Source organism: Martes martes (genome assembly GCF_963455335.1).
Source record: "Martes martes genome assembly, chromosome: 14".
NCBI lineage: Eukaryota > Metazoa > Chordata > Mammalia > Carnivora > Mustelidae > Martes > Martes martes.
Genome location: NC_137902.1, coordinates 74,596,261 through 74,624,044, shown reverse-complemented (window position 1 = coordinate 74,624,044; position 27,784 = coordinate 74,596,261). Strand labels below are relative to the sequence as shown.

General features: G+C 45.3%; 1 protein-coding gene across 1 annotated transcript; it reads right to left on the bottom strand.

Moving 5' to 3' along the window:
* Positions 1 to 45: 45 nt before the first annotated feature.
* FAS (Fas cell surface death receptor) lies at positions 46 to 23,863 on the bottom strand. Its single transcript, XM_080822450.1, has 9 exons — positions 23,727 to 23,863; positions 13,128 to 13,293; positions 8,514 to 8,651; positions 7,396 to 7,504; positions 4,616 to 4,674; positions 4,394 to 4,462; positions 3,157 to 3,218; positions 2,479 to 2,503; positions 46 to 1,714 (listed from the first exon to the last, which is right to left on the bottom strand). Exons 1-9 carry the CDS (start codon positions 23,754 to 23,756, stop codon positions 1,428 to 1,430), a joined length of 945 nt encoding a protein of 314 aa, XP_080678576.1. The 5' UTR covers positions 23,757 to 23,863; the 3' UTR covers positions 46 to 1,427.
* Positions 23,864 to 27,784: the final 3,921 nt, after the last annotated feature.

Genomic DNA, 27,784 nt, shown 5'->3' with positions numbered 1-27,784 from the left:
GAAACAAAAACAAAAAGCAAGGCCCCACCAGAAAAGACATAATCATAAATGTCCAAAACGTGATTTTAATTAAATATTTTATATTTCCAAACATAAGGGAAAAATGTCTTCCAACAACAGAAGTTCTTTAGGTGGTTCTAAATGCTTGCGTCAGTTTGGAGCGTGATTCCGTTTACATCTATGTAAACATAAATAGTATTTATTAAGCTCCATATTTAATACAAACTTCCAGAAGTGTTTAAATGGAAAAGTGAGGAAGGAGCAGCGGGGAGAGGGGTTTGTTTGCCTCAGAAGCGACCAGGAATCACAAGGGCCATCCCTAAAACCTAAAGATGATTTCACCCTTGCTGTGTACGAATGGCATTTGTAGTGAGAGGACATAAGGGGAGTGACTGGGCACTTCATGAGGGACAGGACAAAATAAGACTTTGGTGGGTTTGTGGGTTCCTGATACGTCACAGAGCTACCTTCCGGAAGAGCGGTTAGTCTCCCCAAAACAGGGTAGCAGTTTCTACGGGCAGCCATGGTTTTAGGGAATCATGAGGGGTTTCTCACACAGCACTTTTGGGTGTGAGGATGTACAATCAAGATACGTATCAGAGAGAAAACGGAGAGGCAACAACACCCCAGGAATACTTTCCTGATGAAAATGTCCAGACACCTGAGAAATAAGTAGATTATCTCGATCCGGTAAAACGGCATTCGAGTAGAAAATATTCAAGCATTAGACGTCAGTCTGCATTTCGTGAGTGAATTTAAAACTGAAATATTTCACCGAAATGCCAATAATCTGTGCAAAGATCTTTGAGATAGACCCTTATCAAATTCTTTATTCAGAGGTACACGCAAACTTTCCTCAGATCCTCTCCTCTGGAGTTGCAAAATTCACAAAAATGGTACCATCTCTAGAGTCGTTGTGGAGCTGGAGAGCTAATGCAGAAACCAAGTAGGCTTTCCAATGATTGAGACACGGCAACCAAAAGTCCCAGATCCTATTGATTCAGGGAATGGAGTCAATCCGCCGGCGGACATTTGTATTCACGTACACCACTGCCGGTCAGACCCACGCCCTCTCCCTAGATACTAGAGTGTGTTCCTAATCTTCTGTCCTTTGCACGCAACTTGCACTCTTCATGTGACACTGAATTTACTTTGAACCATTTCTGTCTTCCCAGCATCCTTGAGGTCAGAATCCCGAGACCCTCAGAACCTGTAAACATACTAGCTCTACAAATCTAACAAACGAAATGCACACGCTATAAAAAGCCAAGCAATGTTCACAGTCCACAGCTAGTAAGTACTTACTAAAACCCTAATTTTTCCTTCTGTTGACTTGTATATGCTCAGGACTGAGTGATACTACATTCTTTTTGCTTTTGGCCAAGCTTTATCTTTTCTTTTCATAGTTTGAAGTTTCCATTTCCAAGTTAGCTAGTACTGTCCTTCTGGACCATTTCTTGAATTCTCTCTGCTAGTTCACAAAGATGGGCTTTTCTGAGGCCTCTAAGTAAATTGTAATAAGCATCTCTCCTCCCGTGGAGCTGGTACCAATTACGCAGCAGCTGGACTTTTTGTTCTGCTGTGTCTTGGAGGTTATCGTTCTTAATCTCATCTATCTTGGCTTCGTTGATACCATTCTTCCGAACAAATTCTCTGACTTCAGTTATTTTCATTTGTTCAGCAATATTAGTTATATATGTATTCAGGTCGATGTCTGAAAAATAGAAGACAGTCTCTGAAGGTTTGTTTTTCTAAAGGAAATTCTAATTCTGAAAACTATGTTTATTTCTCTTCTCATAGTAGTCAGAATACTGGTTAAGTCCTAGAGATGGAAAGACTGGTCGGGGAACATGAAAACAGAACCCCCCCTCCCTCCCCATCAAGTTCTAACCCTAACCCCTCCTGGGTCACCAGTAATTTGCGCCATGACATGGGCAAGATCTATGACACAGCTCTATCTTCTTTTCTCGTCTATAAAATAAGAGGGTTGGAAAAGATCCCCTCCAATGTTCTTTATGGATCTGATGATCCATGACCCACAAACCTAAAAGGCAGGCAAAGACTTTATGATCTTCTCTCTGACTCACAGGCAGAGAGAAGCAGAACTGTATGGAATCGTGGAAGACACCAGGGCCGGGAATACACCAGTAATAACCAAGTCTACAGATCAGTTTATTTGGTTTAGGGAAATAAATTTAAGCAGGAGTTCTATAATATATCTGTTTGTGAAGGAAAATTCTCTTAAGCCTCAGACTATAGCGTTTCATTGCTACCTGATTTATTCTTAACTATGAGTATTAGTTATACATTCAAACACACTGTCTGATATACCCTTGACAGTGAGCAGAGTGAGCTATAAGCTCAAGGAACAGTAAGACCCCACATGTCACTGAAATTAGCAACATTATTTTACTCTGAAATTGGCCTGTTAACTCCCAAGGAAGCCATCCCTGGGAAATACAATGATAGAAGCCTTACCTGCATACTTTATTGGCATCATTTCCTGGGGGGAGACCAAAAAAATAGAGGGAAGGAGCAAGATAAATAAAAATATATTTGTGACATTCTAAATGTAATTGTCAGGGGGCACCTGGGTGGCTCAGTGGGTTAAGCCTCTGCTTTCAGCTCAGGTCATGATCCCAGGGTCCTGGGATCGAGTCCCGCATCGGGCTCTCTGCTCGGCAGGGAGCCTGCTTCCCACCCACCCCCACACCTCTGTCTGTCTCTCTGCCTACTTGTGATTTCTCTCTCTCTGTCAGATAAAGAAATAAAATCTTTAAAAAAAATTTATAAATGTAATTGTCAAATTCTCCCTTAAAACTGAAGGAAGTACAATCAGTAGCCTGATGTATAAAATTAGCTACGTGATGTGATTAAGGATGCTTTTCCTATTCAATTTGTTATTCTGCAAAGTTCCAGCCTTGCCAGAAACTAAGGAACATTCACTTAGCTCTCTCATACTCTTTGTTAATTAATTTTCATGCTGTTCGTGTTCCTATAAACGGGGCACCGAATCTGCCTTCGTTCCTGTCTCCTCTCTAACCCGTGCACACGCACTCACATGAAATGCCGGTCTTAAAACAAGGAGCAAATAAAAAGCCGAATTACTACTTTCTCTATTTTCTTAAGAAAGCAGGTGTTCGTTTCGATACCTACAGTAACTGAGGGTCTGGATTCCAGGTCTTCAGTCTTTTTATTCCGGTGCCTTCTCAGCCACCCTGGAAAATCAAAGACATTTCTGTCAGACTCTGGTCCCAGCCTCGTAGCAAGCCTGGGGGAGCAGACTCTCACACTAAGAGAAGTGGGAGAAGGAAGGAGAAACTCAGTGAAACTTCAAGTGACCAACACCCCAAGAAGCAGCCTTGTCCTGAAATCCCACCCCACGAGGTCAATTGTAATTGAGCCATCCGGTGGTCACATGCTGGCTTTTGACTTAGCCTAGGGTCACCACTACTCCCTGTCACCAGAATAGAACTGGGGGCAGTGGGGGGGAGGGGTGCCCGCGGCAGGACTCAGAAGCCCCAGGATATGGAAAGTTGGCACTGAAGGTTCAGAAATTCAAGTGCATACACCCACAAATCCTTAAAGTATACACAGTGCGTGTGTGCCTTGAAGTCAGTATGAAATCAAAGAAAAGGAGTGGACACGTCTCTGAGCACAGAGACCGTGTTGAAGCGCTGAGCGTGTACTTTTAGCCTCTGAAGGCAAGGCGACTTCTTTATCCTCACCTGATCTGCAGAAACAGTGATGGGTTCCAATAGAGAAGGAAAATTGGATGCCTCCGAGTTATTAAGACTTGACACCCCTCTGTGTTTTCTGAGTGATTTCCAGGGATTTTTCATCATGGTTATGCTCCATTTGGGCTAACCTGTTGACTTTCCTAAGTAACCGTAGCACAAACCCTATTGCCACAGTATTTGAAGTTAAGGTGGAGAAATATCAGTAAAAAGGCGAAAACCATGGAGTCTGACTGAACAAGGGTGCGGAGGCACAGAGAAGGTGAACTCAGCAAGTGTCCCAGCAGTCTTTCCCGGGAAGATCCTTGCTTCTTGTGCTCTCTATGGGGCCATCTCTATGAGCCGGCAAGGATTCCTTCTGATCCCTGACCGGCTCCGCTGCGGCCGGGGTGAAAACCTACCCTTGTTCATATGGAGAATGGGAATATCCATTCTGAGCTCCAGAATGATTGCTCAAACACAGTAGCCAAGGGACGACATCGTCTTATTCTTATCAGCTCTCAGGGGTGCACTTAGTGACGGGAATTTAACAATATCACAGAGCTACCTACCTGGGAGGAGCTTTCTTATGGGGAGGAGACAGAGGGGAATTCTTGTGAATCACTACTTTCCAAGTTATTTCAATCTGCAGTTGTTTGAACAAAGTAAGAACTTACACCAACATATTAGTGCACCCATTAGAATCGGGATTAGGACACAAAACCACAGAAAGTTGGAGCTGGATCCTGTGGGTAGAAACATAACATTGAACGTGAAAATAAGCACTCTTCAAGATTAAACAGAGTACTCTCAAAGAATCAAAAGGGATTGGCTTTTCTTCGTATTTTATAGTAGCGATGAGAGAAAGGAGAATGTAATCATAAAAAAGGAATAATAACCTTCTTTACATTTGGTGTTGCTGGTTGGTGTGCAATTCTCAAGGACTCCATGTTCACACCTAAAAAAAAAAAAAAAGAAAGAAAGAAAAGAAAACAAAAACTAACAGGGGCATCTGGGTGACTCGGTCGCTTAAGCGTTCAACTCTTGATTTCGGCTCAGGTCATGATCTCAGGGTCATGGGATCGAGCCCCACATATGGCTCCTGTGCTCAGCGTGGAGTCTGCTTGAGATTCTCTCTCTCTCTCTCTGCCTGCACCCCCTCCCCCACCACTTGGATGCGTGTGTGTGTGTCTCAAAATAAAGAAAGTCTTTAAGAAAACACAGAGAAAATTCAAAAAGCCGGACGGACTGACTCCTTGATCATCTGCAATGACACACTCTAAATCTAGGGCCATTTTATTCATCTTTGCATCTCCAGCAAACACCATCCCTCAAATACTGACAGATTAACGTCTAAAGCAGGTACAAATTCATAACACAATTTGGATGTTGGATGAAAAATATCCTAAAGAGTAACTGTTTTAAAATACCAAGAGTTGGGGCACCTGGGTGGCTTAGTCAGTTAAGCGTCTGCCTTCAGTTCTGGTCATGATCCCGGGGTCCTGGGATTGAGTCCCACACTGGGCTCTGTGCTCAGCAGAGACTCTGCTTCTCCCTCTCCCTCAGCCCCTTCCCCTGCTTGTGCTTTCTCTCTCTCAATTAAATAAATAAAATCTTAAAAAAAAATACCAAGAGTTAAAGGAAAGTAATCAAATATTGACAAATAGGAGAAAGGATGAGATAGACAAAGATTTAAAATTGGTAGTACATTGTGGTCTTAAAATCATAAACTTCTATTTCAAAACAGTCCCACTGAACAATAAAATGACCGGACAACAGCCCCTGCCTGTGATACTGCTTAAAAAGCCTATCCAGCCAGCCCTCCGAGGTTTCGCCTCTCACCAACAAGTGATGATCAGGACTGTTGAGAGGAAAATCCTTGGGATTTCCTTCAGAAGACGGTCAGAGTGCCAGACTGAATGACAGCCTGGTTCAGCCCATTCCTTAACTCCGTGTGCTTAGGTGAGTCGCTTAACCATCCTGAGCCTGTTTTCTCATCAATAACAAGGAGATTACATTACAATATCAAGGAGGGTTATGGAGAGAAGAAAATTAAATTGAGATTATGAGGTATTTAGAACTATTATTACAGTTGACTCATGTGGGGCTTGGGGCACTGACCACCCCCAATACATAGCTGAATATCCTTGTATAATTTTTTATTCCCTCAAAGCTTTACTAACAGCCTGCTGTTGATCGGAAGACTTACTGATAACATAAACGGTCGATTAACACATTTCGTATATTACATGCATTCTAGACTGTATTCTTTCAATGAAGTAAGCTAAAGGAAAGAAAATGTTACTTAAAAGTCACTAGGAAGAGGCACCTGGGTGGCTCAGTCAGTGAAGCATCTGACCCTTGATTTAGGCTTAGGTCACGATCTCAGGGTTGGGAGATCGAGCCCTACGCTGGGCTCCGTGCTGGGCATGGAGCCTGCTTGGGAGTCTCTCTCCCTCTCATTCTGCCCTTACCTCCCCACCCTGCTCATGCTCTCTCTCTTTCTTTAAAAAAAAAATAAATAAAAACAATAAAATCCTAAGGAGGAGAGAATATGTTTTCAGTGCTGTACTGTACTTACAGGTAGAAAGAAATCGCATATAAGTGGACCCACATAGTTCAAACTCATGCTGTTGATGGGCCAAAGCATTATTATTTTAGCGCGTCTGTCCCTCCCCCGCAGTCCCCACTTCCGCCATCACCACGAGGCCATGGGAGGGCTAGGAGGGAAAGACTAGGTGAACTGCACATAATTTTAAATAGTCAATAGAAGACATAAACTGTCATGTCCCTACTTCTCAAGTCAACTAGGTGAACTCCTAAACGTTTCCCGAGGTGAAATACAAGTTTAAGAAGAGGCACGTGAATATAATCCTAAATGTTTATATTGATACCACACAATATCTTACAGAGCAAAAGCTACTTTCCAGCACAAACCACCCAGTCCGTGCTTCACAGAAATGAGAAGTGAATACCGTTTACATCCCAAGACGGAGGGATCGGATGCTCAGAGAGAGGGGTTCAGTGACCTGCTCAAAATCACCCAACTAATCAGAAGAAAAGTGAGATATACCATCAGGTTTTCTAACTTTGGATCCAAACCAAGCTCTTTTGCATAACAGGCACGACCCTTCGTGGTCTGGCCCTGGGTGCTTCTCGCTACCCTCCAGCCGGGTACTCTGCTCTCTGGAGTGGCCGTCTGTCTTTCTGCAGATGCTCCTCCCCTGCCTGAAATGTCCTGTCCACGTTGGCACACCTGGGAATGTTCTTTCTTTCCTGTCTCAAGATTCCCACCATGTGTCCCACCTTCACCTGCCCCGTCGGGCAGAGCTGGAAGGTTCTCGGTAGAACTCGTTAACAGCCTGACACATGTCTTTTCTGGTGCATGACCCCATAACCATTGCTTTTCTTGACTCTCTCTGCTTCTCGCCTGGGACCCTCGATGCCAGGAATGGGGCTTGCTCGTAACACTTTTTAGCTTCAGCAGCGCGCAGTTTCAAGCACATAGGAGGTGTTCGATAAACGTTTGGAGACTGGACGTCTAGTTATCTAGTGGCTCGGAGGCAAAGTAAAACTAGAACCCAAATTCTGGACTCTCGACCAGCGTTGCTTCCCCCTGGGAAGACGTGGTCTATCCAGGTGTATCTAGCACCATGATCAAAGAAAGATGAAAACTTACGTGGTGCACGGGGTACAGTGTTCGCACTCAGAGACGTTACAAAAAAAGTTTGGTTTGCATCTGCACTTGGTGTTCTGGCTCCGGGTACAGTTTTTTTCCACTTCCAAGCCTAGAAGACCAGTTTGCAGACTATTAATTCTCGCAGCTGGTGAGCAGGGGCTGCCAGAGGTTTTGAGATCTCCCACTTCCATCAGCACACCTTTTGCAATGCGGGGAGCGTTTACGTGCCAAACCAGAGATCCCAGCAGAGTTTTAAGTGGACAGACAGTCCAGCAGCCAACACAACCCCACTTCTGCTTAAAGAGTTCCCCTGTTCCTCCAGAGCCTGGCTGCTTAGGGTATGGCTTGTGGACCAGCAGCCTTGGCCTCACTCGGAAGCCTATTAGAAATGCAGAATATCAGTGGCACCTTGTTGAAGCATCTAACTTCGGCTGGGATCGTGATCTCAGGGCTCTGGAATCGAGTCCTGCATTGGCCTCCCTGCTCAGCAGGGAGTCTCCTTTTCTTTCTCCCTCTGCACTCCCCCAACTCATGCTTGCTCTCTCTCTCAAAAAAAATGAATAAAATCTTTTTTTAAAAAAATGCAGAATATCAGACCCTACTCTGGACCTAGTCAGTCAGAGCAGAAAGAAAAGTTTCATGTCCAGACATTTCTTGATATCACATGACACTGGGAGTGTTTCTGTTACATTTGAATCTGGGCTCTCACGATAGAGGACGTGCATAAAAATTCAGGTCCCGGGTTGGAATGATCAGGACAAAATCAACCTCCAAAGCAGGGGGAGGGGAGGCATCCCACCTACCCCTTGGATTGCTCTGTCCTCGTATCAGAAGGCTTCTGAGCTCTTGCTGGCTCTAACAAGAGCACCGATCAAGGTGGGGAAAAAAAAATCTCCGCCAATTTTGATGACAGCTGATGAACCCTATTCAACAGGTTCATATTTAGTCATCTTGGGACAAATGCCTAGATTTGACCCACAAATATCCAGACCAGCGATGAGCGCGGTACCTGGTCCTGCTAACCCAGCACCAGAGTAGGTCCCATTTCAGACTGTATTATAAATGGCTCTATTTGGAGTACCACACTGGTATTTCGGATCGCTTCTTAAGGTGCTTACCATGCTCTCCGTCACAAATTCTACATCTTCTGCATTTATCCGAAAAATGCTTCTCTTCCATGTACTCCTTCCCTTCCTGGCAGGCCACACATTTTGACTCGCCCCCCGCAGATTCGCAGTCACCCTCCTTCCGTGTGCCTGCCCCAGAAAAAAACACAGCAAGCATTGGAACACGAGGAACACAAGCGACAGGCCACAGCGTGGGAGATACGCGGGGATGGCAAGGGAGTCAGGACGGTCAGACTGATGATACAGAAATACAGTGGGAGAGAAGCCTGGTGTAGAAGTCATGTCACCAGACAGAAAGTCTCCCAAGACAAAAGCTCAGAGAGGGACTCAAAGAATATGCCTACAGACATAGGATGATTAGCAATAGGAATACATATTTTTTAAAGGGTTAGAATGACCAAAGGCGCTGGAAGAAATGCGTCTAGCAACTTGCTCTGCAAGGAGGCAGGGGTGTGTATTCATTCCTCGTTCTATTCCTTCGCCTTTAAGGGACAGAGCATGTTTTGATGGGAAGGTGTGAACATAAATGCCATCCTTATCATCAGATGGCATTTATCATAATCCACACAATTGTAAGTAACATTCGCATTCGCTTCACTTGTCAAATAAAGCGAGTCATTGTATTGGTGTTTGTAAGCGGTAGGCAACAATGCTTTCTACTGAAAATTCATTGATTTAGCAAGGGTTTATTAAATGCCTAGTGTATGTCAGGCACTTTCTAGGGCCCAGAGATCCTACAGGAAGAAAGACAAAGCCTAGGTCTGCAAGGGCTTCATGTTGCTGGGGAAGAAGCAGGTCATGCCCAGATCAGTGTATGATGTCAAACGGTGGTAAGTGCCTTGGGGAAACTGGATTAGGGCAAGGAGATAGAGGATGAAGAAGAAAGAGACAGAAAATATGAAGGAAAATCAAAGAGGAAAGCCAGTCTGGTGGCTCTCATTATTCATGGTGTAACCAATTAAAAAGAATTGGCCCACACACGTGTGCAGCAAAAACAATTTACACTCTTTCCTGGGTACCTGACTTTCTTAACAACCTCGTCGCATTCTTTCCGAGAAAACAAAATACTACATAAGCAAGTGATGAAACCGAAACAGGTGTGATATTGTAGTCAGCAAAGGCAATAGTGTGTCAAGAGCACAAAGTAAGTTGTGAAAACCCAGAACCAAATTCAAATACCGAACATCATTGAGCATCGGGGCTGTGTAACATCATAGCAGTGTTTAAGGACACCGAGCCAAGGCACAATTTTGTTGGCTTGCCAGTGGTATTATACCGGTTTCTAAACGAACTGGCCCCCTTAATGAATTACTTTGCAGAACAAAGTCTAGCACAATGCCTATGGCATGAGAGTAAACACAGGGTTTTCTCTCCTCCAAAGTGTGCAACCTCAATGTATCAAATATTTATCAAAACATATGGTTGTTTTCTTTTGCTTTCTAATTCTTTTTATTTTTTTTATTTAAAGAGAGAGTGAGAGGGGGAGGGGCAGAGAGGGTGAGAGAGAATCTCAAGTAGACTCCCCGCTGAGCACGGAGCCCGAGGCAGGACTCGATCCCACGACCCTGAGATCCTGACCTGAGCCAAAATCACGAGTTGCAGCTTAACCAACTAACCGCCCAGGCATCCATGAGTGGTTGTTTTCGTGAAAGTAAGATTTTAAAATACATTGTTTCTGAGTGTAATAGTACTCATGCTCAATGTGGAGAATTGGGAAAAGTTCGGGAAGTATAAAAAGAAGACGTACCTCATGATTCACGGTTCTCATTGTGGCGCATCCCTACATGCGTATACCCATCATACATGTGAACGTATGTGCGTGTAACATGCATGTGTGTGCGTGTACAGTATGTGGCGTATCACGGAGTCCTTCTGATTGGATAAGGTAATGTGATGAGGACTTTTTGATCAGTTAAAGCTGTCAGTTCTTGTAGGGCATCATGGAAAAAAATACCGTAAATATTTTAATTTACAAAGTATAATGTGTAATTATTGGCCAGTCTCATGGCCTAAGAAAAAAGGTGGTAAGAATTCCAGATTCTTCCTCACGTCGGTGACATTTAAAAGGCCTCCTGTCTTGTTTTTCTTTCTCTTCATCCCTCCCTGCCTCCTTCCCCTTCTCCCTGCCTCCCTTTTTTCCTTTCTTCCTTTCTTTTTGATGGGAATAAACCCTCACAGATACCAATAATTCGTATGACAGGCTTTCCAGGGTTTTGTGATTTTTTTCCATTGGTTTTGACCTCCTCCATTAGCTGCTCACCTGGAACGAAATCCTCCAAGCACTCAAACAAGCTTATACAGAAGTAAAATCTGTCTTTTCTCTGCATTTGTCCAGCATTGGTTTATACACTAGTTAATTAAATTACAAATTAATATCATGACACCAATGAGCATAAAGACTCGGAAGCAATTTGAATAGTGATAAGCCTACAATTCAACAAGAGAGAACAGAGCAGAAAGAGAAGTAGCATGCGCTGGACACCACCCAGGATTCTTAGAGATGGAGAAGAAAGAGTCAGTTAATCCAGCAGGCAGATCAGTTAGAAACCCCTTGCAGGGAGCGCCTGGGTGGCTCAGTGGGTTAAAGCCTCTGCCTTCGGCTCAGGTCATGATCCTAGGGTCCTGGGGTCGAGCCCTGCATCGGGCTCTCTGCTCAGTGGGGAGCCTGCTTCCTCCTCTCTCTCTCTGCCTGCCCCTCTGCCTACTTGTGATCTCTGTCTGTCAAATAAATAAATAAAATCTTAAAAGAAAGAAAGAAAGAAAGAAATCCCTTGCAGGGGGCACCTGGGGTGGCTCATGCGATTAAGCATCTGACTCTTGGTTTTGGTTCAGGTCATGATCTCAGGGTTGTGGGATGGAGCCCTGCTGTGGGCTCCCCACTGGGCGTGGAGCCTAGTGGAGATTCTCTCTCTCCCAACACCTGCTCTCCTTCTCTCTAAAAAAAAAAAAAAAAAAAATCCTTCAGGGAATTTCTACATTGAGACTTATGTCAGAAATATACGAGAAAATGTGACATAACCGATGGAGATATCCAACTTTTGAACACTCCAAAATGTACTTAACCAATCCCAATCACTGAGTATCACAATGGAACGTCATGCATACAGTATTTCCCTTTGACTATTTTTAAAGACATTTTCCCCATAAATTTATTACTACTTCAGAAGGCATGAACATTTTCTCTTTTTTTTTTTTTCATTCTATTTATTTATTTATTTGACAGACAGAGATCACAAGCAGGCAGCGAGAGAGGAGGAAGCAGGCTCCCCGCCGAGCAGAGAGCCCGATGCGGGGCTCGATCCCAGGACCCCGAGACCACGACCCGAGCCGAAGGCAGAGGCTTTAACCCACTGAGCCACCCAGGCGCCCCGGCATGAACATTTTCAAGTTTCCAACCCATATACCTGAATTTCTTTCTTAAAAGGCTGTAACAATTTACCTTCCAATTATGGTTTTATGAAAGTTCTTATCTCAAAAGCAGACCCACCAGGGTTGAAAGCACTTCTTCAGGGAAAATAAAACAAAGCAAAACAGAAGAAAAGCAAACAGACAAAAATCCTTGACAGTCTGAAGGGCAAAGCACATTATCTTTGTTTGAATTTGCATTTTAAGGTTTTAAAAATAGGACAAAGGACCTCAAGTCCTAGGGCAAATAGATGATGTCTGGCAAGACATTAAAAGGCCAGAAAGCCATGGTCTATTCCCTTTTGGAGAAAGTAAATGCAAATAGGCTTAAGTATAAATGGGTTGGATTATAGGGAGATTTTCCGTGAGGGTTATTAAAAGCTGGACAGGAGGCCAAGGGAGACTGATAGAATCTTTATAAACAGGGTCTAAGCCTGTTCAGCTGTGGGAATGCTAGAAGCCTGGCATGCTCACCACCACACCTACTACGGACAGTCCCTCCTGGCTCTATTCATCCACAGCAACCCACGTGCTCCTTCCTTTCATCTTCCTCTCCTACTTCACAATGCAGCCGAGAGGGAGCCATCTCTATAGGAGACCATAGTCAGCTCTATTCCACGTTGAAAAAAAGGTATGCGCCATTGCATTTTGCAAAGCTTCTAATCGGCTAGTGTTTGAAGGATTTCCGATCTGAAATTGGTTTGCATTTCAAAATTCTGGTGTTAAAAATTTGCTGGGTTCTGTCCATTGCTTTTCTAGCTCACCTCGTTTCAGCTGCAAAAATGCAAATGTATTTTGCAGGCTTCAGAGACCTTCTGATGGGCTAGACACAGCTCTCAAGAGGGGGAGGTCCCTCGCTTTCAGAGCGCCCCATGACACATTTTCATAGTTCTGTTGCAATAAGCTTTAATACCGACAACGGAGTCTTTTTTTTTCCTCCTCAAAAATGGAGTTAAAGAGAGAAATCCTCTCCCTTCAGGGGCACATGTCATTTGCAAATTCCGTTTCTTCCTCTCCCCAACAAGCAGGGTAAAGCTGAACTCAGCTAGTCTCTGGGAAGTAATGCCCTGGTGGTTTTTCTTCCCAGTAATGCTACGATGCGGGAGAACCAAGCACTGTGAACTGTTCTCTCCATTATCACTGTTTGCTTCTCCTCACCCTGATTGTCAAGCTAATTGTGGGCTGTTGGGTGGAACATACCGGGAGGACATGGCTGACAGCAGACTCTCTTCTCACCATGCTCATCTTCCGAGCACCCCGTCTCCCTTATGGTAATGTTCTTACGAAATCTCAATGCCTTGGAGTTGACAGCAGTTGCTTGAGCACTGACAGCTTTAGGCCATGGTCCAGCAATGGAGACAAATATCTGTTAAGGAAAAGCATGAGAAGAATGTTACTGACTTCCTTCCCAACTAGACAACTTGGACAACAGGTGTAAGTTGCCCCATGGGGCTATGTCTGAGGCTGCAAAGACTAAATGAATGGGGGGGGGTGGGCTCCAACCTTCTACTTGCACATCTCTGGAAAAGGGATGGTCCAAACGACTCTGGAAACAGCATCATGGATGGTGGGAGCCAGGGCTGTGGGCTAGAAAGTGAACCCTGGCTCTCACCTACCAGCCTTGTCGCTGTGGTTCGTGAAGTCACTTAAATTCTCCGAGTCTCCATTGCTTTATCTGTAAAGTGGAAATCATCTCCTCTTCACGGTTTGTTGTGCTCATTCAATGCACTGAAAGCTCTTAGCGTGATTTCTGGCACATAATAAATAGATGTCCAGTAAACGGTATTGTTATTAATTTATTAATTATTATTATTGTTATCATCATGAAGTTCTAGTGAGGAACAACATAGTCAAGTAGGAAAAAACCATGAAATTTCAAAACAATGGTAGCATGATTCCCAGCTCTACTGTCAGCTGGCTGACTTTAGGCAAATTTTAGAACCAGGTGGCCTCAGTTGTCTGATCTGGAAGTGACGATGGCACTTTCTGTCTTGAGGATAAAAAGTGATAATTTCTCCCAACCCTGGTCCTTGGTTTATAGCATGTTCTATTTCTTCTCTCTTTATACATAACCACAGAATAAACAATTTTGATGAAATCCTGTCTGGTTCACCAACCATACAATGAATCTCATGGGATTTCCTTCACCTTTCCTCAGGAGAAAAACAAACAAACAAACACGAACTTCTTTTAGTGGAGAACCAATCTTTAATCTATTTGGGCTTCTTTTCTTCTGGAGGTAAAAGTCCATCGGTCTAAGTGATATTGTCTCAGAATTATCTCATGAGTTATAGACTAGAATTCCTTAGCAAAATGAGCCCTCTAAGATGTATGGAAACATTTGGGGATAATCCTAAAAAAAAAAAAAAAAAAAAAAAACTCTCCCCAGTTGGAAGAGACCAGTGAGTCCTGTTTGCAACGGATAATGGAAAACTGAACCTAAGCAACCTGACTGAGTAGAAGCAATTCTCTCCTACCGTCGGCCACCCCCACTGCTGTGAAGGGGGGTTCACGGGGAGATATCACGTGCTCTCCTCTTTCGATTCTGGTGTCTCATCAGAAATTGAAGAAACTGATACAGGCTTACATTCAGAAGCGATTGATAGGGATTGAGCAGGCCAAAAGTGACCTGTGAAAAGCACGGATAGTTGATAGTTGATGATGCCCAACCCTGTGTGTGTGTGTGTGTGTGTGTGTGTGTGTGTGTGTGTCTCTCCTATGGCCCTGGGGGGCCCTAGCCTCCTTCGTATTCTAATTCCATCCAGGCTTCCTGAGACAATATCAAGGGCAGGCCCACAGTTCCTCGCTTAGCTGATAAGCGCTAGCAGCACATTTCACATTTATGGATCGTGACATGGATGCTATTTCTGGAAAACTCCACATCCTGTCAACTTTCTCAAGCCGTCTAAAGCAAATGTGTGCCCTCCCTCATTTTGTTTTCGTTTTGAAGTTTCTCAGTGGCAATCAAGATCCACCATCCAAAATCCGTCCAGGATTTGAGGAATGTGAAGCGTGGGGCGGAACGCTGAAAGTCAGGACCATCACCGGCCTCGAAGGGCAGACACCAGCATGCAGCTCAGCTCATGTCTGATCACGGCCGGGTCACAGAGCTGAATTTCTGGAAATGTTTCTTACTTCGTTCAGCATCAAAAATTGTCTTCAAGTAGGAAAAAGAAAGCTGGTTCAAAGAGCATGTGGGAGCTGCTGCCCCAGGTGAGGCCAGCACTGCTCCAAAGAGCTTGTATTTGCTTTTTAATCATTGCATTAACTCAAGTTTGCAATATGCAAAGATTTAACCCAAATCGTCCAGGCAGTAACTGCGTTTTGACTGTGACAAGGCAGGAAACCCACAAAGGACAAAATGATCTGACTGCTCAGAAAACTTATTTTCAGAAGAGCTAAAAAGGCCAGAAAATGGATTAAGTGAACACCCTGGAAAATGTGAATTAACTAAGTCACGTGATCACCAAATGGGAAAGAAATGAGGAATAAAAAGTTTTATATCTCCATCATCCTAAAGATGAAAAAAGTCAGAGAAACCTCGATTGTTTATTCTGCTGGGAATATTCGCTAATCCATTAATCAAATTAATTAACTGAATGAATACTTTGTTGGGCACCTACTATGTGCCAGACACATAGCTGGAAACAGCCCAGTGAACAGATAAAGGCTCTGCTCTCATAGGGTTTATATGTTAGTGAGGTATGTTAGGGTTCTCTAGCGACCAAAAGCAAGTCCCAAATCTGATCTGGTAGGCCACCAGGCTGGAAAGTCACGGAGAATCGCCGTGCAAGTCCAAAGGTGATCTGGAGGCAGAACTTCCTCTTCCTCAGGGGACCACAGTCTCTACGCTGTTAGGCCGGCGACCGATTGGATGAAACCCACCCGCACTGGGAAGGGGATCTGCTTTACTCTACCACCGGAAATGTCAACTCGTCCAAAAACGACAGTGGCAGAAAACAAAACCAAAACCAAAAAACACCTTCACAAAACATCCAGGGTAATGTTGGAGCAGACGTCCTAGCTCATGTCTGAGTCACAAGGACCCCGTGAGACGAAGCATCACATGCAGGGAGGTGAATCACCGGAGAAACAGGGCCTCTGCCGGGAAGGGATTCGTGCTGTGTAAAGCAAAGAAGCAAGCTTGGGGGCATGGAGAGTTTGAAGGGTGGGGCAGGGCTGTGTTAGAAAGCGTGGTCCGGGAAGGCCACGGAATGAGAGGATGTGTGCTCACCGGGGTGAAGGAAATGTAAGAGCTGGCTTCCCGGAAAGGGCTGTCCGGGCGGCTCACACCCAGAAGAACTCGGCCTGATCAAAATGAGGGAGAACCTCACGTCCTCAGCAAAACCGTCGTTAGCAACTAGGTGTGAAGACAAAGCCCTCCGTCTCCTGAGCCACACAAGTCATCAGGCATTTGCCGATGGAAGCCATGGCGGGATTATATGGCCAACCTTTACCCCTAGATGCCGCAATCTCGTGGACTCCTGGAATGTCAGAGCAGGGGGGACCATACACACCTGTTCAGCGGCAAGACAGATTTCAGAAAATGGATTGTCTTAGGTCTTTCGTTATCTACAGGAAGTAAATGTTTTCTGCAAATCTAGAAAATGTGCCTCTCTCTCTCTCCTGACTCACCCATGAAAATGTGAAGTGAGGGGCACCTGGGTGGCTCAGTGGGTTAAGCCTCTGCCTTCGGCTCAGGTCATGATCCCAGGGTCCTGGGATCGAGCCCCACATCGGGCTTTTTGCTCAGTGGGGAGCCTGCTTCCCCCTCCTCTGCCTGCCTCTCTGCCTGCTTGTGATCTCTGTCTGTCAAATAAATAAATAAAATCTTTTTAAAAAAAAGAAAGAAAGAAAGAAAGAAAGAAAATGTGAAGTGAGAGCTCCAGTCCCTGGAGGGCAGTTTTCCCATTCCCCCAGGACCTGTGACGGGCCTGTTAACAAAATTCCTTAATATATGTCTCCTCGTGGTAGTTTCAAGAAGCCTCTGCATGAGGAATTCTTACTGTCTTATTTTACGGTTGAGGGAGCTCAGCACAGATTATGGGAAACAACCTGCCCAATAGTCCGCAGCGAGGAGAGGCCGGGGGAAAGCCGGCACCTCTGACCCGGACCTGGCCTCTGTTTTAGGTTCGTAAATCAGCTTCCTAATTATTTCTCCATTTAGGGGCACCAACAACTCAATTTGTTTTTAGAAAGATAATTGTTGACAAAAAGCCCGAGTGTTAATTAGACAAAGAACCGTCAGGGGCACCTGGCTGGCTCAGTCGGTTAAGTGTCTGACTTCCGCTCAGGTCATGATCCCAGGGTCCTGGGGTCAAGCCCCACACGGGGCTCTCAGCTCATCAGGGAGCCTGCTTCTCCTTCTCCTTCTGCCTGCTGCTCCCCCTGCTTGTGCTCTCTCTCTCTCTGTCAAGTAAATAAGTAAAATGTCTAAAAAAAAAAAAAGAATCTTCAAAGCAAATGCATATTTTGGATTGGGGAGGGGGTCTGGCAGGAACTCTCTGAGAACCAGAAGTCAGTCTCAGTGTCAGAAGGCTGTAGCAGGGCCCCCCAAGGCTGGGGTTCTGGCTGGCATGGGAGGGAGGCAGAAAGTTCGCACCCCTGGTCTGCAGCTGGGAAAGAAGTGGGGTTTACACTTCCTTTCCTCCAATCGGGGTGCTGAGTTTCTAAGAACGGCCACGATGCCTGCTGGGACTGGGGTCTGAAATGCACAAATAGAAACCCCAAGTCTTCCTAGACTAGAGTCTTGGCACTGACTCCCTTTGAAACTCAGTGACAAGCCTACAAGAGAGTTTGTCTCTTGTATCAGTTGATGAGGAATTAAGAGAATAATTGGGCATTCATTAGTTATCTGCATCAGGGATGGACCATTTTTCAGAGCCAACCAGGGCACTCAATACAAGAAATGAAGCCGGCAGAGCCAGACCCAGAAATTGAAGACCGCCTCCCACCCCGTACCTCACCCTGGGTTGACAAGCTGTCTGCCCATTGCCAAGACTCACAACCACTGGAGATCTCACATGACAGTTTCAAATACAGTAACATCTCAGGGCCTGAATTAAGCGAACTGTTGGAAGAAATTGAGAATACCTTTGGATTACAAGAATCGATTGCCCTGAGAGATGAGCTAAGATTTGAAAAGGAAGTTTAAAAAAAAAAAAAAAACCACTTTTTTTTCCTGTTCTTAGTGAAGCTCGAAGCAAACAGGAAAATAATTTTTTAAAAGCAGCAAGTTAAAAAAAAGAAGATATGAGGCAGTGAAAAATGCAAGAATGGCAAGAATGACTAACAGATGCCTGAAAAGTCAGTGAATAGTTTCAAGATCAAGCTCTGTCCTCTGCTGCTGAGGACATTAATCGCCCAAGAAATGACACTCAGCTGACTAACTCTGCTTGCTTGCTGTTTGGACGCTCAGTTATTTAGAACATGCGAGAAGAAAGAAATTCTAAAAAGGCCATTACCAACTATGAAAGGCGTCTCTCGTGTAGTGGTGTAAGATATAAGGAAATAGTAGTGACCTTCCGTAGTCGGTCTTTCACTGAAACACTGAAATACAGAGAAATTTAAAAAAAAAATTTCTACATGAAAGAGATGAGTGAAGAGTCTATTCCTCATTTCTTCAAAACATGTAAGTAAAAATACGCATGGGAAGCTTGTGCCTGGAGTGCCTTCTTTCTTTCTCAAGGCCAGTTTCTGGGGAGACCAGGAGAGAAAGAGAGAGCTGAGGCAGTGGGCATAAGGGATTGGCTAGACCTCTGAGTTATCAAGCAATACATAAAAGAAGATGAGGGAATCTAGAAAATTCTACCTGGGGTTAGATTTTGAGTTTAGTGCTAGAGTGAGAAAAATAGTCTTCAAAACTGTGGTAGACCACAGAATCATGGGGTGATGCATTAAAAAAAAAAAAACCGAAAACAATAGCGCAGGTCCCACCGCAGACATGGGATCAGGGTCTCTGAGATCATCTTCAGCGAGTTCTCAATTCTGGGGATGCTCAGCACAGCTGGAAACAGCCCAGTTCCAGGAAGATCTGAGGGCAGCAGACCACTGTATCTACATGTGAGAAGCTGAAGAGACCAACAGCCTCTGGGGTCTGCGCTCGCAAATCAGAAGTTGACTTCTCCTGGAGAAGTAATGAACCTTCCCAAAAATTGGCCTGAAGGAAGAGAAGTCACTTTGGTGGAGGAAACAGATAATGGGAGGCCCCCAAGTCCTAAACTAGAGCCCAGAGTCCTTAACTGCCCCGGGAGGGCCAAAGAAGTAGCACAGGAACGAGGTGTCCAGTGTCCACGTGTCATAGGCGATAGGGGAGGAGAGCCTTGTCGAAATGGAGAGGGCCACCTGGACCAAAGGGCAGGGGAGTGGGGGCCATGTGGCCAGTGGTCCTAGGTTTTCCATTTTTCAAGAGAAACCAAAATCCTCCAACATTTAGGTGGCAACCAATATTAAAAATAGGTATTACATATATATTTACTGTATACGTCAATACCATGCAGGCTAAAAACAATACAAAATGAAACAAAAAACCCATAGTCTAGGTCAGTGTCTGCTCAGTGTTTGAAATCAGGCCTAAATCTGTTAAGACACCCATCTGAAAAACAGTCTACTTTGGCCAAGGATTCTCTTGTGAGGATGGCTAAAAACCAAAGCTCAGTCATCAGCAAGGGGCAAAAGTGTAACCCACATGCTCTGAGTACGTATTTTCTCCCTCTTCGAAGACCTCTGCCCTCCTAAATCAAAAGTATCAATGTTTCTCACATCTTGTATTTTTATGGCCTCCCAGAACACAGAAGTGAGTACATCTGGACTCTTGCATGACTTGACCAAAGGACAGTCTGTCATTAATGACTCCATGGCCAAGTTTATTCTTTACAAGTCTATCCCAGTTTGCAGATTCCAGTACAAGTAGAAATGGTTTCTTTAAAATAATAGATTACAGGGTGCCTGGGTGGCTCAGTGGGTTAAAGCCTCTGCCTTCGGCTCAGGTCATGATCCCAGGGTCCTGGGATCGAGCCCCGCATCATGCTCTGTGCTCAGTGGGGGGCCTGCTTCCCTCTCTCTCTGTCTGTCTCTCTGCCTGCTTGTGATCTCTGTCTGTCAAATAAATAAATAAAATCTTTAAAAAATAAAATAAAATAATAAATGATAAGAATTCTAGAAATTCTAGTTTATTGAATAAATGCTCTCCCTGTAAATGCATCCAATAAAAATTGTAAGATAAAAATTGTGTCCCAAAGAAGTGACAGAAAGCAGACTACAAACAGCATTGAACAAACATGCAATTATGTACAGGTGTAGACAAAACTAAGAGGCCATAAGTAAAATACAAAATGCTTGTTTTAAGTGATAAAATAAGGAAGGACTTTACTTTTTTCAAGAATTATTTTTTATTTCACATCATCTAGTCAGTTTCTCTCTACCTATCTATTTAAAGAGAAGAAAGAGATTCACTGTCTTAAATTTGGTTTCGACTTGCTTTTTATTTCTGGATCCACTTTTTAAATGTGCCCTTTTATTATTTTTCATCCTAAGGTAATAGTCTTCAGTACCTATTACAAAACATGTGCTCAAGGAGGGACTTTTGGGACCCAAGATAATTTACCAAAAGGCACTTTGCTCACTAGGGGTTTTCAAGTGGGGGATTTCCTTATTCAGGTTTTTAAACATCTCTTAAACCGTTGGCTATTTTCTCCAATCGCCTGTTGTATTATAGTCACCTGGTTTCCCTTTAGCATTCTAGAACCCTTCAGAGGGATTCCTTTCCACTGCAAGAGCTATTTATAAGTAAATTACTTGCCTGGTGTCCCAAAGAGTCTTACATCCAAATCCTGGGCCCCCTTTGCCTCTCACTTTTTCATCCCTCCCCCTCTAAACTTAGGGCGAGAAATAAAACCTCTTTTCCTAAATTAAACTCTAATTTTGCCACTAGGGGTGGTAACTGCACGTCAGAGATGGACAAGAGGAGGCTTCCTTCAACCTCACGGTGGCTCTGCTGGGCTCCGTGTGTCAATTTCATTTCTGCCTCCCCGTCTTGCCATCGTTTATAAATTGGCATCTTCCCCTCCAGGTTGTCATTGTTTTAAATTACATTTCATATTTTTGTCTCAGTCTAAAAACTTTTCAAGTCATTTGTGATAAAAGTAAAACTCATTTTAAGAAAAAAAAAACCATTTCATGTTTCTGAGGCCGGTTTAAGGAAAATGATTAAATTAGAAATTAACCATTCTTTATTTTTCCACTGAAAATCTCCCATAGAATTCTTTATAAATACACTAGTTTCTTTTCAAATGCCCTCTCCTTTCCCTTGACCGTAGTTTGAAGACAACTGTTCTAAGAAATGTAGAAGAAATTGAGTATGTAGAACTGACTGCTTCACCACAGACCTCAATGATACAAATAAAATCCTATCAGAGCCATGTGCTAGAAAGAAAAAGAAAGAAAGGAAGAAAGAGGAAGGAAGGAAGCAATGCCCATAGCTATTTCTTATACAAATGTCTATATTAGGCCTGACTCGTTTTCAAAGTCTCCTTTAGACATCTCTGAATTGGTTGAGGATTTCACACTTATTTCTTGTAGGCATCACAGACACAACAGCTAGAAACTAGAGGAGAGAAAAAGGACCGCCAAGGGAGCAGAAAGAAGAGAACCACAGAGATAAGAGAGGATAGGAAGCAACAGTGACAAGGGCACCAGGGCAACCAAGAGGACAAGAGAGAATGAGGCAGCTCCTTTCCATCTACTCATAGCCCATTCATGTGGTCAAACAAAATCCACTTCTGTGTTCCATGCAATTAGCAATCCCACCCACACCTGATTCTTCTTGCTACTACTAAGTAAGCACTGCTAAGTGCAAAGGCACAAAAGCAAGTGTTTGCGGGAGACACACCAGATGACACGACAGACAGCCTGGAACTTTCTTTAAGAATACAGGTGTGCTATTGGGCAAGTGGCGGGGGCAAGGCAGGATTCTGTGTAACTAAATTGAAGAGTCATGTTTAGAGGGGCAAAATGGAATATACATTATAAAATATAGACAGTGGTTATCTAAGTGACAGGGTTATGTCAGATTTTTTCAGAAGAATTATTTGTCTGCATTTATAAATTTTATTTACTCAATCTTAAATTTCTTAATCTCCTAGGCCATATATTATATGTAAACATAATACACAAATATTTAACTTATTATAGATGTTATAATAAGTGTATATAATAAGTAAATACACACACACGTGTGTGTGCATTGGTTCAGAAAAACAAAGTGTCCTTTGTACTTTAAATACGCTCTCTGGCAAAGATGCGAGGTTAACCAAGTGTAACTCCCTCTGGGCTTTGATAATTTTGCTGCACTAACTAGTACTGTTGTCCCAAGAACTAAGAGAGATTTTCCAAAGTAACCAACACTGCAATAATGCAGTGGTCACCCACAGGAAAAAAAAAAAAAAAAAAAGAGCATGGTCAGAGCTGTACAAATAGTTCGATTTTGAAAACTAAATTTTCTCTAAGAGTTTCTAAAGGAACCCAAATATTGCACATTACTTCCAAAAGAGCCAGTGAAGTTTTGTTTTGTTTTGTTTTGTTTTTCACCCCCCCCCCCCCCCAATCGTAAGATGGTTCCAGACACTGTCTTTTTCCTTTCAACTTTTGCTGTAGTCTGGAAACCAGGTGCCACCAACAAACTGGCCTGGACTTTGGAAGTAGGCCCCAACCAAGTCCCAGCTCTGCCACTTACACTAGCTGTATGACCTTGGCTCATCTACTGGGGCTTTCTAGCCTCCATTTAGCCAACCGTGAAATGGAGATGAAGAAGACATCTCCCTCACTGCGGCTGCTGTGACATCTGCCTGACGTGGCACTGATACACGGTCCCATCACGGTGCTCGGAACTTGGGGTCAGTCCGAATAAAATGAAAATCCTCGGACTTTCGGGGGTTTCAGGTCGCAGATGACCCGAGTCTCTTGGATTGGCCACCGAGCCGGCAGCCGTGCGCTAGGGACTCTCCCAAAGTGGGGGCTGCGGCCCAGGCTTCCAGGTTAAGTGCAGGCGCGCGGGGGCGTGCGCGCCGGGAGCAGGTACCACCGCTCCAGCCGCGGGGTCCGGATTCCCCCGCGTCCTGGGAACAGAAGCCACCAAGGGGATGCAAGCGAGGAAGACTGCAAGAAGGAAAGGAAGGGCGAGGACAGGACGGGACCGGACGGGAGGGGAGGGGAGGGGAGGGGAGAAGATAGGAGAGGAGAGGAGGAGAGGTGAAGAGAGACAAACCTGAGACGTGACTTACAGTCTTAAGGGAGAAGTATTCCCGGAAGGGAAACAAGAACAAGTTTCTTTTTCTGAGTGGTGGTAAGAAGGTAAACAAGTCTCCGGAGACGCAGTCAGCCCCCGCATAACTTTTTCGAGAAAGAATGGGTTTGGCCTCTAGCCTCAAGTTTTCCCCACGGCCCGGGGGCCGCTTTCTTCCCAAGATCTGAGAGCGAGTGCAAAGTGTGCGCTGGGGAGCGGCCGCAGAGCGCGCGGGCTGGGTCCCCGCGGGGCTCCGTGCACCCCCCCTCCCGCCCCCGGGCGCGGACACCCCCCGCCCCGGAGCCGCAGTGCGGCCGGACACGCCGCGCGGCCCCCAGAAGACCCCCTCCTCTCCCGGCCCGGTCCGCGCCCCGCACGGCGGTCCCTGGGGAGGGCGCCGGGAGGGAGCGGCTCTCTGACTCCGCGGGCCGGGAGAAGCCGCGCAGACCGCGCCCGGCCCGCCGCCCGCCCGCCGCCCAGGCGCTGCGCCGGCCCGCGCCCAGCGGGCGCCGACTCACCAGACACGGGACGACCCAGGTCCCCCACATGGCTGCGGAGCGCTCGGCCGGAGGGCCAGCGCCTCTGCGTCTGCGAACGCCGCCTGCCACCTGCCCCCGGAGGAGTGCCAGCCGCGTGGCCCCTCCCCGAGCCCCGCCGGCCCGAGAGTGAGCTCCCCGCGCGGCCCGCCCCGGCCCGCCCCGGCCTCTCGCCCCGCTCCCCGGAAGTCTCCGGGCACCTGCGCGGGCTCCGCGGGTGGGCCCCGGGGCCGGGACGCAGGGGGAAGCCCGGCCCGGGAGCGCCCGGGGCGGGGGGAGCGGTGGAAGGTGCGCCCTGGGACGGCGCAGCGGGGCGCGGAGCCGGGGAACCGGGGTGGGGGGTGGGGGGTGGGGCGTGTGGGGGGGCGGCCAGGCTTCGTTGCACAAACGGGCATTCCCCGTGCGGAGGCGTTTCCGCGGGCGGCTGGCGGGCGGGGTTCAGGTGAGGACCCCGGGTGCAGGCTGGCTGTCCTTCGGACACCCTGGGGATAGTTGCGGGACGCCCCTCCCGCCGGAGCCCGGGCCGCTCGCTGGGAACGTCCCGGGAAGACCGGCCTCGCGGAGCTCGCGAGCTGTGGCTGCTCCCGGAGGCTCGCGGGAGCCCCGAACCCCTGTACCAAGTGACATTCATCCAAGGAAAGGTTCAGATACGGCGCTCAGGGGATTCTGAAGAGGGGGATGCCTTCACCTGCATCACTCAAGAGGGGGACAAAGCTAACTGACTAGTTAGGACCCATCCCGCAGCTCCAGCCCCATGAAATGTTCACGATGACTCCTCCTCCTTTGTTACTCATTATTTCCTGGCCAATTTTCGCATTTAAAAAAGTTGTAATTCTTTAGTACTTGGGTTAAGGCAGCTCAAAGCCGCTATTGTTTTGGAAAAATAGACCTATCGGTTCAGATGGTTTTGCAAGAATTTTGCAGAAGGGAAGTTTGTATAATGACACCGCTAGAGTGTGATTCTGAAAGCAGTTCCCAGGCCGGGCAAGAGTGAAGTACTCAGTATTTCTTTACAACCTTCCTCAAGTTCTGAGCCTCGGTGGGCTGCCTCTTTTCCATCTTCCTTCCAACTGGGGTCATCCCATCAGGAACACTCCATGCCTCCTCCCTCTGGCCGGCTCACTCCTCTAGCCAGACTTCTTCTTTGTTGACATTTTCTTTCTTTTTAATTTTTAAAAAATTACCATATAATGTATTATTTGCTTCAAGGGTACAGGTCTGTGAATCATCAGCCTTATACAATTCACAGCACTCACCATAGCACATACTCTCTCCAGTGTCCATCACCCAGCCACCCTATCCCAACCCCCCAAACCCACCCCCCAGCAACCCTCAGTTTGTTTCCTGAGATTGAGTCTCTTACAGTTTGTCTCCCTCCCTGATCCCATCTTGTTTCATTTTTCCCTCCCTTTCCCCAACGAACTCCCACCCTGCCTCTCAAATTCCTCATATCAGAGAGATCATATAATTGTCTTTCTCTGATTGACTTACTTCGCTCAGCATAATACCCTCTAGTTCCATCCACATCATCACAAATGGCAAGATTTCATTTCTTGTGATGGCTGCATAGTATCCCATTGTATATATATACCGCATCTTCTTTTTCCATTCATCTGTTGATGGACATCTAGATTCTTTCCATAGTTTGGCTATTGTGGACATTGCTGCTATAAACATTTGGGTGCACATGCCCCTTCAGATCACTACGTTTGTATCTTTAGGGTAAATACCCAGTAGTGTGATTGCTTGGTCATAGGGTAGCTCTATTTTCAACTTTTTGAGGAACTTCCATACTGTTTTCCAGAGTGGTTGCACCAGCTTGCATTCCCACCAACAGTGTTGGAGGGTTCCCCTCTCTTCACATCCTTGCCAACATCATTTCCTGACTTGTTAATTTTAGCCATTCTGACTGTGACTGTGTGAGGTGGTATCTCATCGTGGTTTTGATTTGTATTTCCCTGATGCTGAGTGATGTGGAGCACTTTTTCATGTGTCCGTTGGCGAGCTGGATGTCTTCTTTGCAGAAATGTCTGTTCATGTCTTCTGCCCATTTCTTGATTGGATTATTTGTTCTTTGGGTGTTGAGTTTGATAAGTTCTTTATAGATTTTAGATACTAACCCTTTATCTGATATGTGTTGATATTTTCTTTTGGAAGATTATTCAGGCACCCAAAGCCTGGGTTAGGTTACTCTCTTGGGGGCCTTCACTCACCTTAGGGTTTGCATTGCACTTAAGGCCCAGGCTCGTAGGTGTGCATTTGCTCATTTCTGCCTCACCTTCCAGTTTATTGTTAATGAGTCCTGGCCAGACCCTGGTGGGCCAGGCTCCTTCCTGCCACTGTTCTGACACAGAAGAAACACAAAAGAAGTGAATTTGGTGGGAGTTGGCATATAGGGGACTCTTAGCAACTTTTCTGTATATCCAAAACCATTCTTAAATAAAAAATTCGTTGAAATTGAAAAAATATGGTAAGAAGAAGGAAGGAGGGAGGGAAAAGGGAGAGAGAAAGAGAGAGAGGGGACAATGGACAAAATCAACATCCCCTGAGTGTGAATTATGAGCCAGCAACTTTCACAAATGGCTCTCCCTTACTTAATATTAATCATTTTAGTCCAGGGATGTGGGTGCTTATTAAACTAACTTTACAAATAAAAAACAGTAGCCAAAAAAAGTTTAAGCAACATTGACAAAGTTGGTTAGTTAATCAATAGCAGAGCCAGGAATTTAACTTAGGTATTTTTGCTCCCGGGCCCTGCTCTTTCCATCCACCACTCCCCTCACCCCCTGCCCCAGCAATTACCCTCAGTTTCAATGAGATAGTAGTAGGTGCTTTGTGGGGAGACCTGTGTTTCACTGTCAATGATTTTAGAATATTCTAGATCTTTAAAATTTAAACAGGTCTCTTATTCAAGACTTCTCAGAGCCTTTACTATGCTAATATGTATTGTCTAAGAGGGGGATATGGTATAGACTGTTGCCCACATTTGTTTGTCCTCTTCAGGGGGTCCTTTTAGGAACACCTGCTGAATGAACACCTCACGAATGCTGGTGTTCTAGGGAAAACTGTTTGGATATTTCTAAAGGCTATTTTTATTTTAACAACACAATCCTAAGGGCCTCCAAGCCTTCAAGGCAAAGAAGTACAATTTTAATAATGGAATTTCAGGCCCTCTACAGATGTGGGAGATATTTTGGACAATCATCCCGGTTTTACTCAAACCACACCATATAGGTTAAAGCTTGGTTCTTCTCCTCTAAAGATAGGCTTGCCACTCAACATCCCAGGCTGAGTAACATTTTTTTTTAGAAGATTTTGTTTATTTATTTGACAGACAGAGATCACAAGCAGACAGAGAGGCAGGCAGAGGAGGGTGGGGAGCAGGCTCAAAGCGGGGCTCGACCCCAGGACCCTGGGATCCTGACCTGGGCCAAAGGCAGAGGCTTTAACCCACTGAGCCACCCAGGCGCCCCAAGCTGAGTAATATTTAAACATGTATCTGACTATATAGAAATACCTTTTCCCCACCAAAACTACTTTTATTCTTTCTCCCCAGGGACCTGATGTTTTAAAAATTGTTGTCAACCAAATTGCTCTTACTGAATAGCAATCAGTTGGTTGTAATAATTCCCAGCTGTAGTGAGCATCCGTGATTCTTTTTCTACATGTTTTCTCCTTCTTCCTAGTAACAGCACTGCCAAGTTATCTTTAGAAAAATTGCAGCTCTTTCTTCTTTTGAACTATTTGATGTGGGTGACTGTATTAGTCAGAGTTCTCAGGAAAAACAGAAACAATAGGAGATAGCTATCTATCTAGTGAGAGAGATGTATTTTAAGGAACTGGTTTATGTGACTATAAAGCCCAGCAAATCTGAAATCTGCAGGGTAGGTTGGCAGCCTGGGGACCCAGGGAAGAAGGGGAGTTTGAATCAAAAGACAGTGTGCTGGCAGAATTCGCTCTCTCTCGGGCGAAGACCTTCAACTGATTGGATGAGGCCCACCCACATTGCAGAGAGCTCGACTTTACTAAGAGTCTGTGGG